The 22,129-nt window shown below is 37.8% G+C and overlaps 2 protein-coding genes across 3 annotated transcripts in view; one reads left to right on the top strand and one right to left on the bottom strand.

The window, feature by feature from the left end:
- The window catches only part of syn2b (synapsin IIb), a 79,561-nt gene that overhangs the window by 6,262 nt on the left and 51,170 nt on the right, over positions 1 to 22,129 (bottom strand). Inside the window, exons 4-9 of the mRNA XM_044220945.1 lie at positions 20,650 to 20,806; positions 20,216 to 20,305; positions 5,856 to 5,918; positions 4,175 to 4,317; positions 2,524 to 2,598; positions 1,389 to 1,491 (exon numbers count right to left, since the gene is read on the bottom strand). Of these exons, the coding sequence (XP_044076880.1) occupies positions 1,389 to 1,491; positions 2,524 to 2,598; positions 4,175 to 4,317; positions 5,856 to 5,918; positions 20,216 to 20,305; positions 20,650 to 20,806 (631 nt within the window). The remainder of the gene's footprint in view (positions 1 to 1,388; positions 1,492 to 2,523; positions 2,599 to 4,174; positions 4,318 to 5,855; positions 5,919 to 20,215; positions 20,306 to 20,649; positions 20,807 to 22,129) is intronic.
- LOC122887590 (metalloproteinase inhibitor 4-like) lies at positions 7,572 to 19,451 on the top strand. 2 transcript variants are annotated; one of them, XM_044220959.1, is made up of 6 exons: positions 7,572 to 7,709; positions 7,841 to 8,144; positions 15,719 to 15,816; positions 16,115 to 16,229; positions 17,059 to 17,183; positions 17,551 to 19,451. In XM_044220959.1, exons 2-6 carry the CDS (start codon positions 8,006 to 8,008, stop codon positions 17,746 to 17,748), a joined length of 675 nt encoding a protein of 224 aa, XP_044076894.1. In that variant the 5' UTR covers positions 7,572 to 7,709; positions 7,841 to 8,005; the 3' UTR covers positions 17,749 to 19,451. The 2 variants fall into 2 exon arrangements, with proteins under 2 accessions (XP_044076894.1, XP_044076904.1); XM_044220969.1 differs by having other exon boundaries at positions 17,059 to 17,187; positions 17,551 to 17,747.

The following is a 22,129-nucleotide window of genomic DNA, read 5'->3' as shown; positions in this document are numbered from 1 at the left end:
TTTTAAGGCACAATCAACATCCATGTAAATGGATATCCACTCCAAATTTACTGCATCATTATAAAAACCAAAACACTTTTCCAGTGGAGATGACTCATGGGGGGAGACATGTGTTTCACATCTTTCCCACTTCAGTATCTAATCTACCTTCTACAAGACTATTTCATTCTGACAGTCAGGCTACTTCAGTGGGATGTTTAGAAACATTGCTTGTGTGACCCACACAAAATATGTGGTCACATTTTTGGTTTAATTTAATGGAATATTTTATTTTGTATAAGAAACACTGTTTATATTCAGGTAATACTGATTTAACTAAGTCCTCCAAGGCTTTTGTGTTAAAACTATATGTATACCACTACAGACAGTAGGGGGCAGAGCGCTTGCAGCAACAGGACTGTCTTGACGACGTAGCTGTTGCGAGTTTGCCATTCTGGCAAGACCGACCAGACGAACGGCAGCAAGTTTCCTCTGCTTCATTATTTCTCCTGTTTTACAGGTTAGTGATGTGTACAAAAGCACAAAAGGTATAAATAAGCATAGCCTGAACCTATCTCAGCCTGAACTGGTCTCTCAATCTGAGCCCAAAACTGAATCTCTTTCTAATCCTGAACTTGAATCTCTGTCTGAGCCTGAGCAATTTTCTTTGTCTGAGTCTGACTCTCTAGTTGAACATGAGCCTCGCGCTCAATCTGAGCCTGAAACCTAGCCTGAAGTCTGAGTCTCTTGTATACAGTTTTTTCAGTGATGATGATGGGATGAGAGTATTTAGCGATTTTCCATACTGGGACATAACCACTTGACTTTTAGAAGAGGTATTATTACAGCAAAGCACATTCCTACATTAATGTGTTATTCACAACCGTTGTGGTCATGACTTCCAGACTGAAGACTATGAAACATGAAACCAACATGCTGAAAAATGACTAGAGGGGAAAAACTGTGGCTGAAATCGACCCGACAGAGCAGTTTGTTGAGAAAGACAGACACATAAACAGACCAACAGAACTAATACTGGCATAGGTGGGCCACAGAGAATAGCTATACTTGAAATATCCCCAGATGTTAGTTATCAAACTCGTAATGTGTATTCAGGTTAGGTTCAATCAGTTTATTTCCAGCCAGACAATCTAAGGCCCCAGCAGTGTAAATTAGGCCAGACATGCTAAATTTAAGACTCAAAGACCTTAGGAAACGCAACTCCCACAGGCTGATGTCAACATGGTGGAAGTTTTTAAACAAAAGACAAGAATCAATAAATACAATGATAATATGGCAGCGGATCGATTGCCTTGTCAACTGTTTGGGTGATCTCTTTTGAGTTTCCATCCATCCTCCCTCCATCCATCCCTCTTTCCCTCCCTCCCTCCTTTATGTGTTTTTCTCACCTCAGTAATGTAGTCATTACCATCCTTGCCACAGATGGCTTTGACAGCACAGATATCCAGCCCTCCGAAGATCTCTGAGCAGGTATCAACCCACAGCTTATACCTGTCACAGAGGGAAGCTGGATTAGGTATACAGAGAGTCATAATCTGTTTACAGGAAACTAAAAATAAAATCACATAGGCTACTACCACACCGCAGTGTGTATAACTGCTTTGCAAAGTTGGCACTCAGATTTACAAAACAATTTTCAGCTCACATTTGTAAGCTTTAAAGTCTCTGTACTGTACTCTGTTATTAGTTGTCACATATTAAAGAAGCCTTTTCTGGTTTTTAATGTTTTTTTGGTTTGGCGGTATGGTAATTTAATGATTAACAAGATTGACTTTGATGAGGAAAAGTGGCGAATACCTCTTCCTGTGGGGGCTTGTTTAAGTGGCAGTGTAAGGTTTGGAGAGTTCAAACATTAGCAAATTGAGCTAAAAATAGTTTAACGTATCAGACACTATGTAAAAGGAAAATTACTACTTTGGTCCTGTATTATATACTAATGGCATTGTATATGTTGGTGCAGCAACGGCACTACAAACAAGACAGTACCACTTAATTCTCCTATATCTGACAATAGACCTTTTTCACAGCTGATCTTTAGATTTTTTTATAGCAGAAAAAGCACAGTTGTAACTTAACATTAATGGTGGCTCTGTTCTATTTTGGTGTCTCTGAAAGCCATGCCAGTGAGCCAGCATGCATTATTTATGTTATCAATTACACCTGTGCTTTTCCTGCTGTGATAGGTCAAAATACATGCGTTGAAAAAGGTGTACAATCCAGATTTTAGCCATGAGCAGAGCAGCTCAATGTGAAAACAGGAAAATGTCCTTAGCCTTCGACAAAGGAAAACCCTGTTATCACAAACAAAACTCACAGAAACTATACTTCCTCTCTTTTATATGTGTACAAAGACACAATACACATAAAAAAATAAATGGACTGTGCAGCATCAGTCCACTAAAAACATCAACTGATTTCCGAATGTCTGTGTGTTTATCCATGTGAACTGGTTTTAGCTGTACGAATCTGCTGTGTGACATAACACAAGAGCCTGAGCATCACTAATGTGGAAGCAGTGCTCACTTGTCAGTCATGGCTACTTGTTCCAACATGGCAGATCCGGTGTTGCTCTTCCAATTACCAGAGATGGATGTTCGCCTGGAAAAGAAGAAGAAATTGTGCGTTAAATTATTACAGACACCAACCTTCACTTGTAGAAAATATAAATACAGGCAACAGAGATTTAGATGACCCTTTAGCAGGAGGGGTGTGGTTTCAGAGCTAGCTTTAAGTAAAAAGCCAGTGTGTGCAGGCAACATGCACAGCAGTAGGTTATCAGGCTGATTAGCATTCTGATAAATTGGCTAGTTGCCACAGGTTCTTTGTTTTACAGTGGATGCACAGGTTTACACACTACTAGCATGAAGGACAAAAAGAAATGGTTAACCCTTAAATGCATACCTCGGGCTGTGACTATATTACACCATCTAATTCATTCATTTCAGTCAATCAAGCACTCATCTCCCTTGTATTTCTCAAACTATTTGTTTATAACAATGTTCAGGCATCAAAATGTCGAATGATAAGAAGGCATTTTTTAAAATCTAAAACGTTTATAGGGTCTCTAGAGACACGAGGTATGTAAGAGTGCTACATTTTTTATTCGTGGTTTGCTGGATAAAGGTGATAGCGGGAAAGTTGTGTTTTCCTGTTTGGCCTCATGATGGCACTGTTGTCTGACTGTTACTATGAATAAATACATTATGATGAAAAAGTTAGTTTATATTTGTTTACTGTCACAGAGCAGCATTTTCCTTGATATTGGAGGTTTTGATGACAGCAGCTCTGGAAATGAAGATGCACCTGAGGCTACTGATGATAAATTTGTTTTTGTGCCATTTATGAATCAGATCATTTTAAAGCAGAACTGGAGCATGAGTATGACGAAGCTAGCTCAGACGACATGAGCTCTGAATGGGACAACGGTCAAGATACTCTCCAAGTAGCGGCCCCAAGAGAAGTTAGGACTGATGAGGGAACCTTAAATAGTTACCTCAACTGCCTCGACCTTACTGCTAAAACCATGCAAGTAGTTTTCCTGTCCAAATTTCCAATGTGGGAAGCCAGAAAATCTCACAAGCCATGCACTTTCCTGGAAAAGCTTGGTCTTCAGCTGTTGTGTCCATGGCTGGAGAAAAGGAACGAGGTGCCACAACTTCCAAAAGCTGATTAATGCTCTAAAAGTCTTTGGTTTATCCAGAAACAGAGCTGCTTCAGCTGAGGAACTTCCACAAAAAGATGCCACATCTGTCCATCCACGCTCAACCGCAAAACAATGTTGCTATAACCACAAGCAAAAAACATTGTCTGACATCTATAAATTATTGTAAAAATTTCATGTGTTTGTTATTGTTAATAATATGTTACGAAATGTTTACGTACTTAGTTTATTTAATATATGGCTTAATTTGCATTATATAAGTGCTGGGTCGCTAAAGACCTGAGGTATGTAGGAATGTTTGAAAAAACACCCATGTTTTTAAGGGTTAAATGAGGACTTTACATTTCACCTTACAAACATTATGTTCCATTAAAGCAAATGTATGTATGTCACTGTTCCCCTGCCCTGAGCCCAGAATACAATGTGTAACACACAAAATGTACATATTGTACAGTATACACATTAACACACACAATATATGAAAGACCAACTAATGAAAAAAGAACAACACACATGTATGCTTTGTAGTCAGCGCCGATTTTCTGGACCCTGATGTCGTACTTGGCGTCTACAAATGGCTCTGTAGTGCAGTAGGTCTGAGTGATGGCCACCACACTTGCAATGTCCTGGAAGTCACTCACATTGTCCACTTTGACCTACAGAGGAATAACACATGAAAGAAACACCATTTATTTAAGGCTGGGCTATATAAGTTACATACTGTATGTTAAAGCATAGATAGTTTTTTTTTTTTTCTTGAATAGTTTTTCAAAGATTTGCAGGTTACTATTTTTTGTTTATTAAAATGGTGGTTCAGTGTTTGTTGCTTCTTGCTGAGAGTTAGATGAGAAGATTGATATATATATGAAGCTAGAGCCAAGAGACAATTCGCTTAACACTTAGGTTAGCATAAAGACCGGAAGGAGGAGTAAAGAGCTAGCTTGGCTCTGTCCAAAGGTAAGAAATCCACCTACCAGCACTTCTAAAGCTCACTAATTAACACATTATATCTTGTTTGTTTAATACGTACAAAAACCTAAGTGCAAAAACAGCCAGGCTAGCTGTTGCTGTTGCCCCTGCTTCCAGCCTTTATGTTAAACTAAGCTAATATCCTGCTGGATCCAGCTATATATTAAGAGCAGAGACATGAGAGTGGTATCAATCTTTTCATCTAACACTTGGCAATAAACAGATAAACAGGCATATTTCCCACATGTCAAACTATTTCTTCAAGCATGCACAAAGGGTCAGTAGTCTGAAAAATATAAACATATAGGATGCTATTCTTGAGTGATGCATTCTGCTTGTAGTTTGCATTTGTAGTGTCTAAATAATGTCATATCATCAATAATGCAGGCCTAATTAATGACCTGGGTCAATATGGAGTATGGAGATGAAATTATGTTGTGATGGTGATGGTTTATTCGCACAGTATTCATCATAAATGACTGTGTCTTAAACTATTCCTCTAGGAGGGAAGCCACTCCAGCAGTGAAACAGGCAAAAAGTGGGATTTTAGGATGAAGGAGGGCAAAAAGGTTCGGGCTGATAAGAGGCCCAGTTAGACAGAGAGAGAGGACAATAACACAATATCAGATTGAGCAGGGGAATGATGTGTGGTGGATCGATGTGGAGTGGTAGAAAGAGGATAAACACTTCAATCTGATTTCACCCAGAAAATATTAACACAGTTGTCAATCAATGAGAGGAGAGAAGGAGGACTGAGGGAGAATATAAAAGGATGTGCTGCAGTCATGAAAGGAGGAAAGGATAAGGAAAGCCACATAAGAGGAAAACAGAGGATGGAATTAAGTGGTAGTGTATGTCAGAGAAAGCATTACACAGTAAAAACGATGTGGTTCCAGATGTGGTGGTGCTTAGTGTAAATCATTTAGCTATCTCTAGGCACACAGAGAGATTTTAAAACACTTTCCACTGGTAATTTGTCAAATTATGCAAGTCTAATGGGTGGGCTTCAGTCCAACATGCAGCTATTTCCCCCACTTTACTAATACATTAATGTGTCTTCCTGTCAAACACGACAAAACTGTATCATTTGATCACAACTACTGCTTGAGCTAAATTCAGGCGGTCAAATCTTTCATATACTCACTCAATTTAGCATTTTAAGTAACTAAAATTACTAAATTAACTTTTCTTCTGGCAGCGTGTAAGAGGAGAGGAGCAACATTACCTTTCCCATTCCAGAGTGGGCGTGTCCGATCTTCACCACTACTGGGAAACTTGGTGTTGTAATCTTAAATGTAATAGAATAATTAAAGGGTGAATAATGATGAACAATACAGAATGACTACAGCTGTTATATCAACATATCAACACACTGGAAAGAAAAACAAGTTGATATTTTGATATTTTGAGCAACTGTCACCATTCACAGATCTATGTAGGTAAGTAAGCCTTTTTGGTCCCGAACTGCAGAAAAATTACAATATTAACAAATCATTTACATTAACTTTAATTCTTTAAGTTATATTTTACAGTAAAACAAACTGTTAGATCTGCCAGGAGGTGATGGCACTGAAGTTACTGTATCTGCCATATTTTGCCACGTTTCACTAAGCTAACACTTATTTCTAGAAAAAACAAAAACTAAGAAAGATGTGGGATTATTATACCTGATAATGAACATTTTTACATGTTTTATTGAAAATAAAATTTAAATCTGCATTAATTGATTTTTGGTCACTTGAGGGCAGCACAACAAGCTGTTAATACAACTTACATATTATCACATATTATATACATATATTATCACATACATAGGATCGCCTTATAAAGTTGATGTGACAAACGTGTTAGCAAACAGTCCCCTATTTACACATCCAGCAGACACGGAGCAGCATTAACACAAATTTGGAGTCGCATTTCTGGACAATTGATGACTGTAAGTCCAATATTTATTTATAATGTCAATTTTGGCTTTGACCAATTCCTGAGGGAAATATTAAGCTCTTTAGCTACTAAATGCTCCACTATGTTCACCAGCTATTTGCTAACTTTGTCTGTCTGCCATTTGGGGCTGAGCAGGTAGTGTACAGTGGGTTTGTCAGAGCTTTTTTGCTGAAAACAGTTGCCTGCTGCTGTTCAAAACAACGCTATGAGAGTGGTGAGAGTGAACCAAAACAGTAATGTTGAGGGCCGTAAAACCAAAACAATGAGCTGAAAGTCACTTAAATGCTCTGTAGAATTCAACAGAACTACAGAATCAGGTGATAATTCTCCAATTTTTCCAATGTTAGAGCTGCCTAGTTTAATTTAAATCCCTTTCTATTTGTTATTCTCTAAATGTTTTCTTTCAGTCTTTATTGTTGTTTCTTTTCAGATGTATTGACATGTGCTTGTAAAGTTCCGAAATCAAACTCCAGCACAGCAAAGTAGTATTTAAATTCTTTAGTGAACCTATTGAACTTCAGTGATACATGTTTCTCTCCCGGCTACCGCAGCCATCTTTTTTGGGCTCACATTAGAACATAAGAAACATCATGCATTATAAGCCATAAACATCACAATGCTCAGCTGTCTTTTTATTCAAAATTAGTCATGTTTGTCTTGACAAACTGATGAAACTGCTCCATTTCCCACAATACAGCAATACTTGTACTCTTCAAATGAACTCTAATCAACAGTAATTTTTATAATCACCATTTGCATTGATGACTCAGATGCTGGAGTGATAATCACACAAGCACAACAACACTAATCTTGAACCTTACAAAAAACTTGCAAAAAACAAATGATTTAAAAGCATTGTTTGGGTGGGTAGAGGTCATTTCTAATCTGTGCTTCACAAATCTGTCCAACAATACTTCGATCAGTCATCATTTTCATGACTAACTGCATGAATACACTTATGGCAGCCAATGGGAGAAGAGGGAGGACATCAAAAGAGGGTACAAGAGGAGGCAAAGGATGGTAGTTTTTTTTCTGCGTTTGAGGAGGCTGTCCCTAAATTGTTGAGTACATAAGAGGCTCCCTGTGTGCGACCCTCTCAGCATTCAAGACCAGAGTGTGAGGGGATCCAACTATTGTAAGTTTCTCTGTGTGTTGTCAACAGAGAGAGAGAGAGAGCAGCAGCCGCCTTCCCGTCAACTTAAGTTACTTGCTCCAGCTTGAATTCAGAGGTGTACATTAAATTTATGAAAACATTTCTATCCACAGCTGCCTTTCAGCTCAGCAGAGCTCATCTTACTACTTCAACTCTACTGTCTTAATCATCCCCCTGTTGCTGACTGCCGGCCTGATTCCCGCGGAACTTAACAGGATCAGAAGAGGCTGCTGAGTGTTTATCGAGTGGTGGAGCAGTCAGAGGCAGCCAGAGTCATCATGGCCATGTCCCAGGAGCGGAGTGCGTGTCTGGGGCTCTGGGTGCTCCTTTTGCTTGGTGCAGGCATGGAGGAAGTTGTGGAGGGATGTAGCTGCCACCCAGCACACCCACAGCAGCTGTTCTGCAGCGCTGAGATCGGTAAGTTAATAACTGGAGACCAGTTTGGTTTCTGTTCACTCAGATAAAAGTTAAGAATATGCATTTAATAATAGTGAAAAACTGATTTTAAGTTTTTCAGCAATGTCCCAAAATGGGTGTATGATTTTAAAATGGGAGGATTGATCCTCCTTCTTAACTAACTGATTGATTATTTGGCTTATTAATCAACTTAATTAGATTTTTTGAGAGGGAAAACATTTCAATCAATAGTGTTAACCCACTGTGACAAGAACCAATCAATATAGCTTCAGGGCTGAACTTTTCATGGTGGTTAATTGAAAATGTTGATTTATTATCGTGGCTTGTTCCAATTCTATTCATAGAAATGATCAGTTTTATGCAGAGAAATTCGACAGTCCAGTTTATTAAAGCACTATATAGGAAGGCTATATAAAATATTAGTGTGGTGGATTGATTATTGATTCATATCTGTTATAACATTCAGATTTTTTTGAGTTGAGTGAACAATATTCATAAGAAATACATGCACACACATAGTTGTTCTTCTGACTGGTCTTTTTTTCCCTTAAATACCAGGATTAATACACTATTAGCCCGTGTATTATTATTTGAAAACAGGGCAGCCTGCTATCTGTTTTTTCTTACATATTTGAGTCTTCTTGCTCTCAATCACAGAAAAACAAACCCTAAAAAAACAGTCAGTGCCAAGTGGCCCCGGCCTACTTTCTATCTGTCTGTCTGTCGGGTTGCCTGCTTGTCTCTCAGTCTGACGCCCCCCATCATCCAGTTTTTCTTGTCTAAGCACAGGCCAAAACCAACACTCTGCTCTGACTTTGAGTACTTGGCTCCAGACTGTGGAAAGCTGGAGTATGTGCCTCTGTCAAAGGTGACACTCCAGCAGAGGAGAGAGACAGACAAAAAGAGAAAGTAGATGAAAGAAATTGCTTTTACTGTATTTTAGTCTTGTTTTCTAATTGGTCTGTATCTCCCTTCAGGTTTAGAGAGGGTCAGCTCCTTCAAAGTACTCTGAAAATGTTTTAAAAAATAGTCAGAATGAAATGAAGGCTGAGACCTGTTTTCAAAACCGCCATAACACCAAATTAGATCTGGGTTATGAGAACACAATGAGAGTATTTGGGGCAATGTTTTTAGGACAGAGTTTTACATATGAAGTGTGTCATGAAAGAGTGAGATGGAGGTCCTGCAAGTATGATTATTCTTCCAACTGAACAAGATTTTCATACAGGCCTGACATTGCAAAGTCCCGATGAGTTGGACTGGAATGGACTTGAACCAGGTCTCAGTCCAGACTTTATGGTCTATGCTGGTTTAGCATTGAGTCCAATTTTATAACCATCTTTTGGTCTTTCGTTCTATCGTTTTGATGTAAATCGTGTAGCCAACATTCAAAAACTGAAACTAAGTATCTAAGTAACAAGCATGTTACAAAAAAATGCAGCTCATTAGCAAACATTACATGCTGAACCACCTTTTCTCAGTTTGTGTCAGTTTGAACAACTGGACCAAACAAAATGGATTCCAATTGACCATTTGCTAAACCCCATTCAGCGACTGTCCAATCATAGCTTAGCAACTGTAACTAGTTACAGCAGGTCTGTCAAGCTTTGGACTTTTCCACATGTTGAAGCGGTGTGCATGGGGATGTGGCGATACTCATTATCCTGTGTCTTTTTATTTTATCCTTTCCAAAACCAAAAACACAAGAGCAAAAGTGTAAAGAATGGATTAAATTGTGTGTTTCTATTCTAAAGTGAGCTGCAGTGAGCGGCTAACTAACTAACTTACTACCTACAGTAAGTAACACTAACGTAGCATTACTTCTAAAGCCAAGCAGCAAATAACTAACTACATCATTTTGTGGGATCACAGGTTACATTAGAAAAAGCCTCCTTCTGGACTGGGACATTCACTGTCTAGTATTTTCTTGTATAATGTAATACAGCATAAATCTCATAACCATCATAACTTGAGTTGCTTGTCCAAGTATGTTTTTTCTGTAAGCTAAGCATCCAAACAGGGATGTCAGAATGAAATAACAGTTCGATGTAAAATTTTCCCTTATCATACTGTACTGCATGTAATACTAGAGCTAACTAGTTCTAGTCTGCAGTATAAAAACAACGCTGCTTCGCCTCTGTCTATTAGCATGATGTCATGTATGTGGCCACTAAGTGCATATTTAAGACCCGTTTACAGGGTTCTCATTTGTCAGCCGGACAAGGAGTTTTCAACCAACTCATGGAGCTAATGATAATTAGTTAGCTAGCTAGCAACAATAAAATATGTTACCGACAGTTGTCATTTCAGCTGGCAAAATCGACGGTTACTAGCAAGAATTGAGAAACTGTTTTTGTCTTCCTCTGTGTGAAATCAAGGACCCATTCATTGTTTACTGTTACTCAGGATTTCTAGTGGTAAATATGGCACCATATTATTGTAAACTGCATATGTACTGTGCAAGAACGGAAAGCTTGACAGATATAGTAATAGTAACTATGGGGGGCGGGACTTCACAAATGGTCAATTAACCACAGGTTATTTTGTAATTGGATCCCATTTCCTCAGGTGTTTAGTTTTAAATGAGTACAAGAGGCAGTGATCCCTTTCAGGTAGGATGTAACTTTTTGGACCCATGAATAACAAATAAGGAAAATCCCTCCCTTACACTGAGTGCGTCTAAGAAAACTTTTCATTTGGTGGCATCTGTGATTATACTGTCCTGGTTATTTTCTAAGCATAGGCTGGTGGTGGCCTTTAGTTGACCTGACAGTGTTGTCAGGTCAATGAGTCGATGAGCCCCTTGAATAAAGCTGTACATCTGAGTAATATCCCATCTGGACAAACCTTGGACGATTCCCTGGGCATGCTTGTGTATTTGAGATTGTGTGTATGACTGTGAGTGTGTGTGTGTTGGACGGAGGCCAAGCCATGCCAACACAGCCTACTCCATCTCTCTCTCTTTCTTTCCCTCTCTCTCCCCACTTCATTTCCATGTCTATAGGCTTGGTCTAATGGTCTGCATACTAACAATATCAGTGTGAAAGCCCGCTGACAGTCCAGCTTTGTGAGCATGACAAGGGTACCGATTCATCAGGGAGGGGGGAAGTTACTTACTACATCAGTTCTCATGGTACAAGTTTGCAATATTTCTCTTTGGTTATGTAGCTGTGAGGCAGATGCACAGCCACTTTCACTCTGCAGGCGTGCCTGTCCTTATTCCTGTTCATAACACAGCTGCAGCAACTGAATTGAGTGGGTAACCTAGCCTGCGCAGTTCAAAGATGTCTAGGTGGGGGGTAAACATTTCAGAGAATCTGGGCCAAGGGAATCATTTTAGGAAGAGACATCAAACTTAATAAAATGAATTTTGCTCTTCAGTTATTACATGCAATTTCTACAACAAATCCCATTAAAATGTACAATCACTGCCCCAAAACTATTATGTCTGGAAGGTGACCAGATTTTTTCAGTTTTATTTGGAACAGTTTTCAATAAATGACTAAAACCACTGATCTGTTGTAATGAAAAATGACTGTACTATTCTTGGTTTATTGGCTATAGCAACTTCTGTCCTCTTCCATGTTGCACTGATATACAGCCTATGCTCAGACTGCCAACTATTTGATCCTTACACAGACTACGGTTATGCATTGGTGTATTACTTTCCATTAATAGGCCACATAGACCCATTATTCTGCTCAGAAGGGAAGATTTAAGTGGGGCGGCTAATTTGTCAAAGCATTTCATCTACTTTCAGATATGTTTCTTCTTGCCAAAGGAAGAGCAGATCAAAGAGCTGAACTGAACAGAGAGGGCAATAATATGATAGTCATCATTGGAAGCTATTTGATATTTCTTACGGAGTATACTAATTGCAGTACAAATGCCTAACATGTTTGAGGTATTTAGAAACAATGTCTCCATTACAGTTTGTCCACCAGAGATAAACTGACAAGTGGCGCCTTTATTTTTCAACTGTAAAAACTCATACACCGTACATTTCTTGCTCACAGTTGTTTAATAAACAAGGAATCCTTATCAGACATGTTTATTAATGTTATGTGTTTATATAAAAAAGCAATATTGGCCTATATATCATTATTGGAATTTCTCAAAACTCTCAAATATCAATATCAGTATCAGCCTAAAACATCCAGTATTGGTCAGGCTCTAATTACAAGTAATTGTCCTGCATGCAAAATTTTTACTTGAGCTGAAGTACAAAAGTACAGGCAGCAAAATGTAACTTAGTATCAAAAGTAAGTACTCATTATGTTCTAAATTATTAATAAGCAGCATTTAATCTATAGTATAGTACTTTGGTGTTACATCAAACTAATATACTACTACAACCTGGTATACTACTTAATATTTTAGGCAGCGAAATGTTAGCTAAATTCTTAGCATGTAAAAACTCGATCTGCAAAGTTTCTAGAAACTGTTGCTGTTAAATTAATGTAGTGGAGTAAAAAGTACAACATTTCACTCAAATATAGTTCGGTAGAAGTATAAAGTTGCACAAAATGGAAATACTCAAGTAAAGTACATGCACCCCAAAATTGTACTAAATGACATTACTTTATGGCTCCAGCTATGCCAATACCTAATTAACTGAACTCAATGAAGATTAATGCAAATGTATCCACGACACTCAAATGTACTAACCAATTAATCAAATTGAGCTCTATTTCTTTGCATGCAAGTGTGTAGATGAGTTTACAGGCAGGTGTGTCCTTGTGAGGTCAGACACTGTAACGTGTATTGCAAGGTATTATAGAACATTTTATAACTACTTGTTTGTAACATATCATAGGTCAGGAGAAAAGTTTCCCTTTAGTCTATCCTGTTGTTATCGCCCTCCAACTCCCTTGATTTTTGAATAACTTCAAGATTACTTCTACTTCACTTGGATCACCTTATCAGCTACAACAATACTGTATTAATCTACTGACGGATGCAGGCCTATTGTTTTCAGATGTATTGCCACGCTCTACTTGAGCCTCAGGCTATGAATTTCGCAGTATAAGAATGAAGTATGTCAACGTTATACCGAGCAAGCATCTCCTGCTCTCTGACATTTTCTATAAAGTGAACGCCCCTGGACCAGCTGTCTCGCTGTGGGCGATGCAGTGCACTCTGATTAAACTATAACACTTCAGACAAGTTTCCATTAACTTCCTGTCTGTCTGTATTTGTTTGTCTGCCTGCCTTTCTATCTTCTTGCGTGTTTGAATAACAAAAAAAGTCTCTTTTTCTCCTGAACCGATTTCACAGAACACACTGAGCTCCTCCTCTTCTTACCAGCACACAATACCGTGGTGAAGTTATGTGATGCGTGAAAAGCAAAAACGAGGGGGTGGTTTGCATAGCTTTGCGAGAGGGTGAGGGCTAGGAGGGGTGGGTCACACTTTCTCTCCCTCTTATACTCTTAAACTCTTTCTTTCACGGTTATACCAAGGTCCCTTGCTCCACTTCTGCCTCTCTGTTTCTTCCGTTCTCTTTTTCCATCTCACTCTGGTGTACCTACAGGGGTTACAGGGCTACAGTTATGTAGCAGTGTTAAAGGCCATTACAGGCAGCTTATTGCAAAATTTTCATTGCTCACCAGGTCAAACAATAAATATATTTAAGTACATTGCATTTATGTTGTTCATTATACATATAATCAACAGTATAAAAAATTTACTTATTGCAAAATTAATCATCTTCGCTAAGCCCCTGTTGCTACGCCTGTCAAGCTTTACCTTTTCACAAAGCACAAAATGCAGTTTACAATGATAATGGAGGCAGATTTGCCTCTCGAAAATTTCTTAGTAATTTTTGAAACTATGGGTCCTTGATTTCATACAGCAGTAGACAAAAGAAGGCTTATCATTTCTAACCGGCGGCATTAAATTTTGTTGCTGAAATGACAACTGCCATTAGCAGATTTATTAGCTGTAGCTAGCTAGCCAGTTAAGCAAACATTAGCCTCATGAGTTGGTTGAAAACGTTGCAGTTTCGGTTATAATTTTAACGTTATAAGAGAAAAGGCTTTTAGATTGAGGACTAACCAATGCGTTTGGCGAATGCTATCTCAGATAACAAGTTTGCCTGGAGTTACTAGAGTGTAACCTTCCCCAAATCCAATAAGCACGAGAGAGCTGCTAACGTTATCCTAAACTCAGCAGTAATTTGCAAAACTGGCTCCCATTGTGGATGTGCTAGTTGTGAACGGGGCTTTTTTAGCATTACATGTAAGCCCACAAAATAGTGTGTAGTATGAAATGCCCCTGGCTTTGAACATAACGCTAGGTTACTACTCTAGTAAGCTATAGTTAGCCGGGCATGTTTACAGTTGAAACTTATGTTAGAACAGACAAACACACCGTTTAATCCATCCATACTCTTTATATATTGAGTATCCCTCTTACTACACTTTTAAGTAGGCCATATGACATTTTCTGATAAGTACCCTCTGCATTGTTCTACTGTGGTGCCACTGCTTTTCTGTTGGCTGCATAGTTAATGCAGCTGTCTGCCATGTTCAAAATGTTCACTGTGTAGGATGTTTTGATTGGAGATATCAGAGGTAACCAGAGAGAAAGCTATAATAGTAAACTTCATTATGTTTGATTGATTGAGCTACAGCAGTGTTATTACTTTAAAGGAAATGTTTGACAGTGAAATTAATTTGTCAGTTAACATAATGAGTAATGCAGATGTCTAAAAGTGCAGATTCCATGGGAAGGAAAAAAGCAGTTCTATAGCAATGAGTCTGTAATAACATGGTTTGATTTGGCACAGTGATGACTGCATGTTGTGGTCTGTGTGAGTTCAACATTAATAATATTTTAAGTATATGAGTATTTTGTCTCTAAATGAGAGGGTGTAAAATTATATGACTTCACTGTTACCTTCCTGTTGAGAACCACAGACTAATTATCCTACTACTTTACCCTTCTACTTGATTTACAGTATGGGATAAAATAATGTGAAGTCACTTCTGTGCCAGACATGGTTTGGCCTGAGTAAGTGTGCTTGTGGTATATACTGTATACACACTGTGTGTGTGGAGTCAGTTAATGGGAGTGTGCAAGCAGAGAGCTACTTGTTATTCCATGTGGGTTTTGATTTCCTTCCCAGAGGAGAGGAGGGACACATCCGGTATCACTACTGAGAGGGACTGCTACACTGTCTGTGTGGGGAGAAAGACGAGTGACAAGCAAAACGATAGAAAAGGAGGGAGGAGGAGGGATAGGGAGAAAAAAACACATAACACATCTATCTATCTATCTATCTATCTATCTATCTATCTATCTATCTATCTATCTATCTATCTATCTATCTATCTATCTATCTATCTATCTATCTATCTATCTATCTATCTATCTATCTATCTATCTATCATTTCAGTTTAAGAACTAGAGAGAAGGAAAAAGCTTCTAATTTATTGATCATAAACATGCATAATTGCAAATGTTTTCCATTGTCTCTGACATGTAAATCACATCCTTATCTTGCCTCCTGCATTATTTGGCGTTTCAATTAATCTTAATCCTCCTTTCTTTCTGTTTCTGTTTTCTTGACAGTGATAAGGGCAAAGATCTCTGGAGAGAAGATTGTGTCGCCTAGCAACAGCTCCTCACCTTACATGAAGATGATCCAATACGAAATCAAAATGATCAAGGTGTGATCTCTGGAGAGCAGTAACAGCTGTTGCTGGTGCAACATCATTTTTACTGTTTATGCTGCCGTGTATATTGTATATTTACAGCCAGTTTTATTTCTACATTTTGGAGTTGACTTCACATCTGACTGTGGCATTAAGACCCAGTATGCTATATTTTGGACATATAAAAGTTGCTCTTATTATTCCTTCTTACATTGCTGCGACATTTATACTATATTTAATTTATAGTCTTATACTTTCTCTTTTTCTTTAAACCTACAACCTCTCCACTCTCTTTTCCTTGTATGTTTTCCAGATGTTCAAAGGTTTTGACAAGGCCAAGGATATCCAGTATGTGTATACTCCAGTCTTCTCCTCACTGTGTGGAGTCAAACTGGACTCCAACAATAAAGCAGGGTATCTGCTCTCAGGTACAGTATACAATGGTCAGTTTTTATATTGCACTTTCAGTAGGAAAAAGCAACACAAAGTCCAACAAAAGGCGGGCTTTGTAAAGTAATGTCCAATTGGTACATCAGTGTTGTTTTCAGTAGGGATATACAGTACCGTGATGTCCTTTCCTTTCCTTTAAAGGACAAGTTCGACATTTTGGGAAATGCGCTTATTCGCTTTCTTGCTAAGAGTAAGATGAGAAGATTAATCTTCTCATCTTACTCTTAGCAAGAAAGCAGTATGGTAAATATGTGGCTACAGCCAGCAGCCAGTTAGCTTAGCTTAGCATAAAGACAGGAAACAGGGGAAAACAGCTACCTGGGCTCTGTCCAAAGGTACAAATCTGCTTACCGGCACCTCTAAAGTTTGCCCATGAACACCTTATATCTCGTTTTTTAAACTGTACAAAAATCAAGAACCAGGCTAGCTGTCTCTCCATCTTTCAAGTTTGTGTGCTAAGCTATGCTAACTGTACATACATGAGAGTGGTATCCATCTTCTCATGTAACTCTTGGCAAGAAAGAAAACGTGTATTTCATTCTGAAAATGTCAAGCTATTTCTTTTAACAAGCAGATGTGCTGTAAACATTCTAAAATATTGGCCATATTTTTGGCAAAGTTATTACTCAACCTTAATTAAATTAGCTGTGAATTAATGTTTGCTATTAAAGTTTCTGTTTTTTACAACAACATTATTAAAAATTGTATACATTATAATCACTAAGGCTGTTAAATACAGCAACATAACTTGATTTACCGAATGCAAGATGAAATTTTCAATGGCCATTTTGTGATGTCACTAAACAGGAAGTATGTGGAGTGATGGGAGAATTTCTATTGGCCAGTGTGACCTAGTAGAGTCCTGGGACAACTTATCACTGTCACAAAAGAAGAATCTCAACTACAGATACCAGATGGGCTGTGAATGCAGAGTGAGTAAGGACTGTTCATTTTCTCTTCATACATATTTATCTTTGTCCCACTCATCTATCTGAGATGCCTCAAGAAACAACAGAGATGATATTGCAAAAAGGTCACTCCTCTCATCTCTGACTCTTGCTCAAACCTTCTTTCCATTTCAGCACAAAATATGTGTTGATTTGTGAAAGTGTGTTGTGATCTTTTTTTCCAATCAACACTTGTTCATAGCATCATGTGTCTGCAGAGACATTCCAGTTTTCTTCCAACTCTCACCTCAACAAAACTCCTATTCATAACACTGGGGAGGCCGACTTCAGGAACAAATAATGAGATGAGTGAGTGAGTAAACAAATGAATCAAAAACTGTTCTCTCCTCAGATCAACACCTGTTACACAGTGCCGTGTGCGTCTACAGGAGAAAACGAGTGCTTGTGGACTGACTGGCTGCTGGATAACAGCCTAAATGGGGAGCAGGCACGGCAGTACGCCTGTATCCGCCGCTCTGACACAACCTGTAGCTGGTACCGGGGTGGACCTCCACCTGAGAAAGACTTCCTAGACATTACTGACCCTTGACCTGTAATTCAGACATTCATTTTACTCCATTTCACTCCTGCAAAGTCCCAAGAAACATTTCCTGCTTTTGCTTATGTAGCTCAAATTTGGTGTGCAAAGTAGCAACTGATTTCATTGATAAATCTTTTACATTTGAAGGAGCTTAACCCAACTTTGAGCTTCTGTTAGCAGAGTTCAGATGGTTGCTACAGCAATGCTAGGGATCATTTTTATAAACTGCAGGGGCTTTCAGCATTCCTCTGAGTCATTTTCTCACTCTCACAAATTCCACTTCACTTGCTGTTTTCCACAGAATAAGAATAGCAGCAGACCATCCACAGCGAATTATTCACCCCAGAGTGAATCTTTTCTTCATTTCTGATGGCCTGATGGTAAATACATAACCTTGACAAATACTGCAGACCTCATATTTGTTTATGCACAACTTACAATAGGTTATGTAGTAATTTAGGTTATGCATTTACTGAAAGAAGTATAAGGAAGTTGGACATCCACTGTAAAGCAACAGGAGGAAAACAGTAGAAAAAAGCTGCCAACTTCATTCACAATCAACATTGCATTGCAAAGTGTACTTTACATACAGTAAACAAATCGTCTGTACACTAAATTCTTGCAGGTAGACTGCAGCACTGCCACCTTTCCCCCCACACATTCTGGTGTTGAATTTTTACCTTTATATATTATCGAATAACTGTCCCATGCAAATGAAAATGTGCTGTATATATGTCGAACAAAGCAACACCAGACATTCCCCATTTAATTATATTTTGACAAAATCTGACACATCAATTATATATGACCATAATTCTTGTACCTCTAAATCATCACAGTTTATACTCTCAAATTGCTGCAAATGTAAATATTGTACTTCATTGAGAATTAACATTTTAAAGGCTAACCAGATCTTGTCTTATAGCATAGATGTTGCTATCTTGTGGTTTTGTGTGTTTAGTTTCCTTGGTTGAACTCTGTACTATTTTCTGTGCCAAAAATCTAATCCAGCGCTTTAACAACAGCACTGCCACCTGTAGACGCCAAGCCACCTCTCCTTAGAGGAAACGATGTAACAGGACACGGTTCAATTCACTTTTTTTTTTAACTCCTTAAAAACAAGAAGTAGATTCTTCTCAACGCTCAAGTTCAAGAAAAAAATCTTTGGCACAAGACCTTAACCAACAAAAAGAGAAATAACTGATATTCATGAATGAGCTATAATTAGTGATTTAATTATTATTTTATAGGCATTATTTAATATAATGATTCAACATTTATTAAAAGACCCAAATATGAATTGACCCCTGTCTTGTTACTGAACTACTTCACTGAAGTTATACAGATTATAATGCGTTATCACTTGCTATCTTCATGCATGAGCCTCTATTTAAAGATCATATTAGGGTTATTTTCAACAACAAAATATTTAAATTTAATCTGCACAATGCAGTAATTTGATATGTTTTAATAGTATTTTGAAATATGTTAATAATTAAATTTCGACTTTCATGATATAATCATGATATGATAATAATGCATAATAACTGTATGGCTTTAGTGAAGCGTTATCAAACTATTTCACGTTTGTTTTATACTGAAATAATTGTTTGGGTTTGTATTTATGTCTCTGTGTTTCTGTCTAAATAGAGTTTTCTATTTCCATGTACCAAAAAAGATTGTATATAAAATGTCTCAATGGTATAGCGTGACACTGACTTTTTTTCTTCTCTTCAGTGAGTATGTTAGAAAATAAGACTCTTTTTCAGTACTTCAACAAGAGCTCAGAGGTGACATTAACAATGAAAAAATCAAACGATTTAATGAGGCTTTGTTCGAGTTTAAGTTTAAGCACATTTCTTAATGAAAAAGCACATACTTCACCTCTGTATAATACAGTACCTCATAAATGCTCTAGTGAATATAGCAAGTAAAATGGATAAAGAAAATAAGCAAGTTTACTTTTATCATGAGTGCAATATACAGTAACATACTATTTTGGTTATTATTTTCAACTTATTTCATATTAGTCTTATTTTGTAATCTTTCTGTAACCTCAACACATGTTTGTGTAAAAAATAATAATACTTACCTTAGGGCAATTGAGACATTAACACATGAAAGCACCACGTAGTAATCACAATGAATTGAATTTAGGGAATTGGGGCTTTAGCGGTAGCTAAACAGCGAGTGTAAAGAATTCTCAGAAAGGTATCATGACTTGTGCTTATACTCTTTAATGTGTATTCTCAGCTTTGTAGTAAACACTTGTGTTTGTCTCCTGCTTTTAGAGAACATTTTACTGCCCGGAGACAAATAGTTAAACTACTAAATACACAGTAATACAAATATCTAAATCCCAAGATCATCAGTGGAGACATTTTGTCGATTGTTGAAAAGCTGGTGTTTTGGAGGTGTGAGTTTGCTGCAAGGTTACTGACAATATACAATGTGAAAACATAAAAAAAAATCTTACCATGTCTTTGTAGTTGGGGTAGAAAGTCTGATCAATGAGAGGGAACTTATCCGAACCCAGCCTCTTCTGATTATTGACCAGCTGGGAAAACTGGCAGAAAGGAGGAGAATAGAAAGAGAGAGAAACAGCAAGAGTGAGTCAACTGCAATTTGAACACAGGTAGTTGAATGAGTGCAATGTGTATTATAATACATAATACAGTACTATACAGACCAGTTACATTATTCATATAGTAATAATCAGTGTCATAGCGTTTTTTTAAACTGTGCTTAGAACCACAAAAGTCATGTAAGAAAAAAATCCTCCAAATTATCTTAATTAAAAATGAAATTATCAGCTGCAAGCTCCATTAAACACATCTTTCCACATCTATGTATTGTACAGTACAGTGAATAAAATACTGTGTGGGTTGTTGCAGGCGTAAATTAGCTTACAGCCCAAGGTTTGTCGCAGAGGTTGTAGATGGAGTCCAGAGAGTTGACTGAGGGGACGCCGGCATACTGCAGACCGATGATCAAGTTCCTAAAATCCTCGTTCTGGGCCATGCTGAAGGCGTGCTGGCGCACCAAGACAAAGTCAGGCCTGAAAGACCTGATGTGGGAGCAGCAGAGGAAACAAAGAAGAAATAAAGTTTGAAATAAGAAGACATTTACATTTCTGGTTTTACTGTACCTCAGTTACATCAGTATTTCCCCACACAGCTTGTGTTGTTACAAAAACTAGACTATGTGAATCTGGCCTGGGTCACTTCACAGTATCAGGCAAACGGGTCAAAGCCTGGTTATTTGACAAAAACAGACATTTGGCAGATGTCACTGACCTGCATTTTTGCATGGAAGAAAGGGAATAGATGGCGTTAAATAAAGGTCGTGTTACAGAGGAAAACCCACAAAGCCACAAGTTAAATGTAGTATATTTGTCTTTTCCACTGAGGCTGCTATTGCAATGAGAGAATACGCCTGTCTGGCCACATAAATTACTAAAATTGGACTAAGAAAAAAAAAACAATGGAGTGGTCATATCTCATGTCTTAGAATAGATCATCATCTGTGAAGTCATTATTTTGGATCTTATTTTCCTGGCATACTGAACACATGAAGACATGTGAGATGGTAAATGAAGCTTGAAAAGAGTTTCCCCTCGGGGATCAATAAAGCATTTCTGATTTAAGTGGCAAACTGATGTTACATTTATTTTCATTTAAAATGACACAAATATTTAACTCATATGACTATGATATATAACTATAAGCATCTCTATATCAGTGGCAACTCCATCTATGATATGAATAATATCATTCATTAAGGAAACTGAATAAACAAGTGTAACCTGCATGTTTGAAACTGGGTTTCTCAGACCTGTCTTCTGCTGGCATGTCAAGTTTTGTTCTAAATTGTGATATTCACCAGAGTAAAGAAAAACTCCTCAAAGAGTGATCAAAGCTTTGTTGTTGTTTTAGTTAGGATTTCAAAAACTGTGAACCTCTCCTGCACCAGTGTGCTCTGGTGAGCAGGAAGTCATCTTGCCTCTTCTGCAACCACACAGTTTAGTAAGAGATGAGTTTTGGTTCAGTTAGAACCTCAGCTTGGATAATGTCAGGTTTTTTTAAATTTAATTTATTTTTGTGTAAGTTTTTCAAACAGTGAGAGTAGACATAAACCTGGAGATCTGGGACACTTTAACAAAACTGAGCAGTGAATCTTGAGCAAAGCGATTGATGACCCTTCATGTTTTTAATGCATTACTTAGTAAGACAGTAAGCAGATAACTGTGGGTGGCTGTAACAGACACTGCTCAAATTGTTGTATATGAAAGTGTCTTTCAGGAAGTATGTTAAAATTTGTCTTTAAATTCTTTTTGAGAACTGGTTTCCAGTTGTTCAATGTTGCAAAAGTCCTAGTGGATGTCAGATAA

The sequence above is a fragment of the Siniperca chuatsi genome, linkage group LG2 (assembly GCF_020085105.1).
Source record: "Siniperca chuatsi isolate FFG_IHB_CAS linkage group LG2, ASM2008510v1, whole genome shotgun sequence".
NCBI lineage: Eukaryota > Metazoa > Chordata > Actinopteri > Centrarchiformes > Sinipercidae > Siniperca > Siniperca chuatsi.
This window is presented reverse-complemented; position numbering and strand designations above follow the sequence as displayed.

What these genes read in the sequence shown, in the direction of transcription:
- LOC122887590 (XM_044220959.1), top strand. Translation starts at nt 8,006, where the DNA reads ATGGCCATGTCCCAGGAGCGGAGTGCGTGTCTGGGGCTCTGGGTGCTC. An exon ending in ACGAAATCAAAATGATCAAG is followed by an intron (nt 15,817 to 16,114) that starts GTGTGATCTCTG and finishes TATGTTTTCCAG; the next exon opens with ATGTTCAAAGGTTTTGACAA. An exon ending in AGCAGGGTATCTGCTCTCAG is followed by an intron (nt 16,230 to 17,058) that starts GTACAGTATACA and finishes GTCACTAAACAG; the next exon opens with GAAGTATGTGGAGTGATGGG.